This window comes from Lottia gigantea, assembly GCF_000327385.1.
Source record: "Lottia gigantea unplaced genomic scaffold LOTGIsca_293, whole genome shotgun sequence".
NCBI classification, from domain to species: Eukaryota; Metazoa; Mollusca; class Gastropoda; family Lottiidae; genus Lottia; species Lottia gigantea.
In genome coordinates this window covers 86687-87574 of record NW_008708957.1, presented here as the reverse complement: position 1 = coordinate 87574, position 888 = coordinate 86687, and the positions used below count along the sequence as shown (strand labels likewise).

At 32.4% G+C, this 888-nt stretch overlaps 1 protein-coding gene across 1 annotated transcript in view; it reads right to left on the bottom strand.

Annotated features, from left to right (window-relative positions):
* LOTGIDRAFT_175502 (hypothetical protein) overlaps positions 1 to 888 on the bottom strand; it is a gene marked incomplete at both ends in the record, with an annotated part of 23776 nt that overhangs the window by 22295 nt on the left and 593 nt on the right. Inside the window, 2 exons of the mRNA XM_009056961.1 lie at positions 11 to 109; positions 619 to 689. Coding sequence (XP_009055209.1) covers positions 11 to 109; positions 619 to 689 — 170 coding nt within the window. The remainder of the gene's footprint in view (positions 1 to 10; positions 110 to 618; positions 690 to 888) is intronic.

Genomic DNA, 888 nt, shown 5'->3' with positions numbered 1-888 from the left:
CCGTTGAAACTTTTGGAAGGTCTTAAGTCATCAATATCATCATCATCATCTTGCCAGTCATATTCATCAATATCATCATCACTATCATCATCTTTATCTTCTGGAAAATCTGAAAATGAACAGAAAACATCATCACTGAAAAGATTGGCTTCAGTTATGGCAGTAGGTTGGTTATTTATTTAGTTTGTCCACATTCAATCAGCATTCTTATCACTGGATATTATGTGTGTCCATAAGAAATTGTAAATACAATAAATCCTGCTCACTTGACCACCTTTATTAAGCAATCACCTTCAATATGTTACCACAATAAAGTACCCTCTACGTTTTTTCAATATATTTAATGACTTAGAAGAGACCAACGACCATATATTTACATGCCAGTGAAATTAAAATGACTAAATTAAGCGCCCATGACAGTTCTCATTATCTCGATCATAACGTTACTTCACATACAGGTCAGATTTAAAGGGAATATATATACTCAGCTTAGTCTGTCCCTATACTCTTCAATACAACCTTCATTAACAGACCATTTTGGATTAATTCCTTGAGTGGTCTCTTAATACAGATTCTATTGTACATTTAGTGACCTATTTGAATAACATGAAAACTCACCAAACATTTTCTGCATAGCATGTATAAAACCCATGCCATCAAATTGGATTTCACCATCACCATCATCCTCTCTAGAATAATTAATTCATAATGAATAATTTCTGTTTCAGAATCCAAAACAGACGTTTAGTTCTCCAACAAGTAAAGAGAAGAAAAAACTTCTAGAAAAATCCAAGGCAAAGGCAATTGGCACTAATGAGATCAACATGAGTCTTAAAAATTATGGCAATCTAATTTTCTTTAGTATTGTATTGCAAAAGAACTAAATGT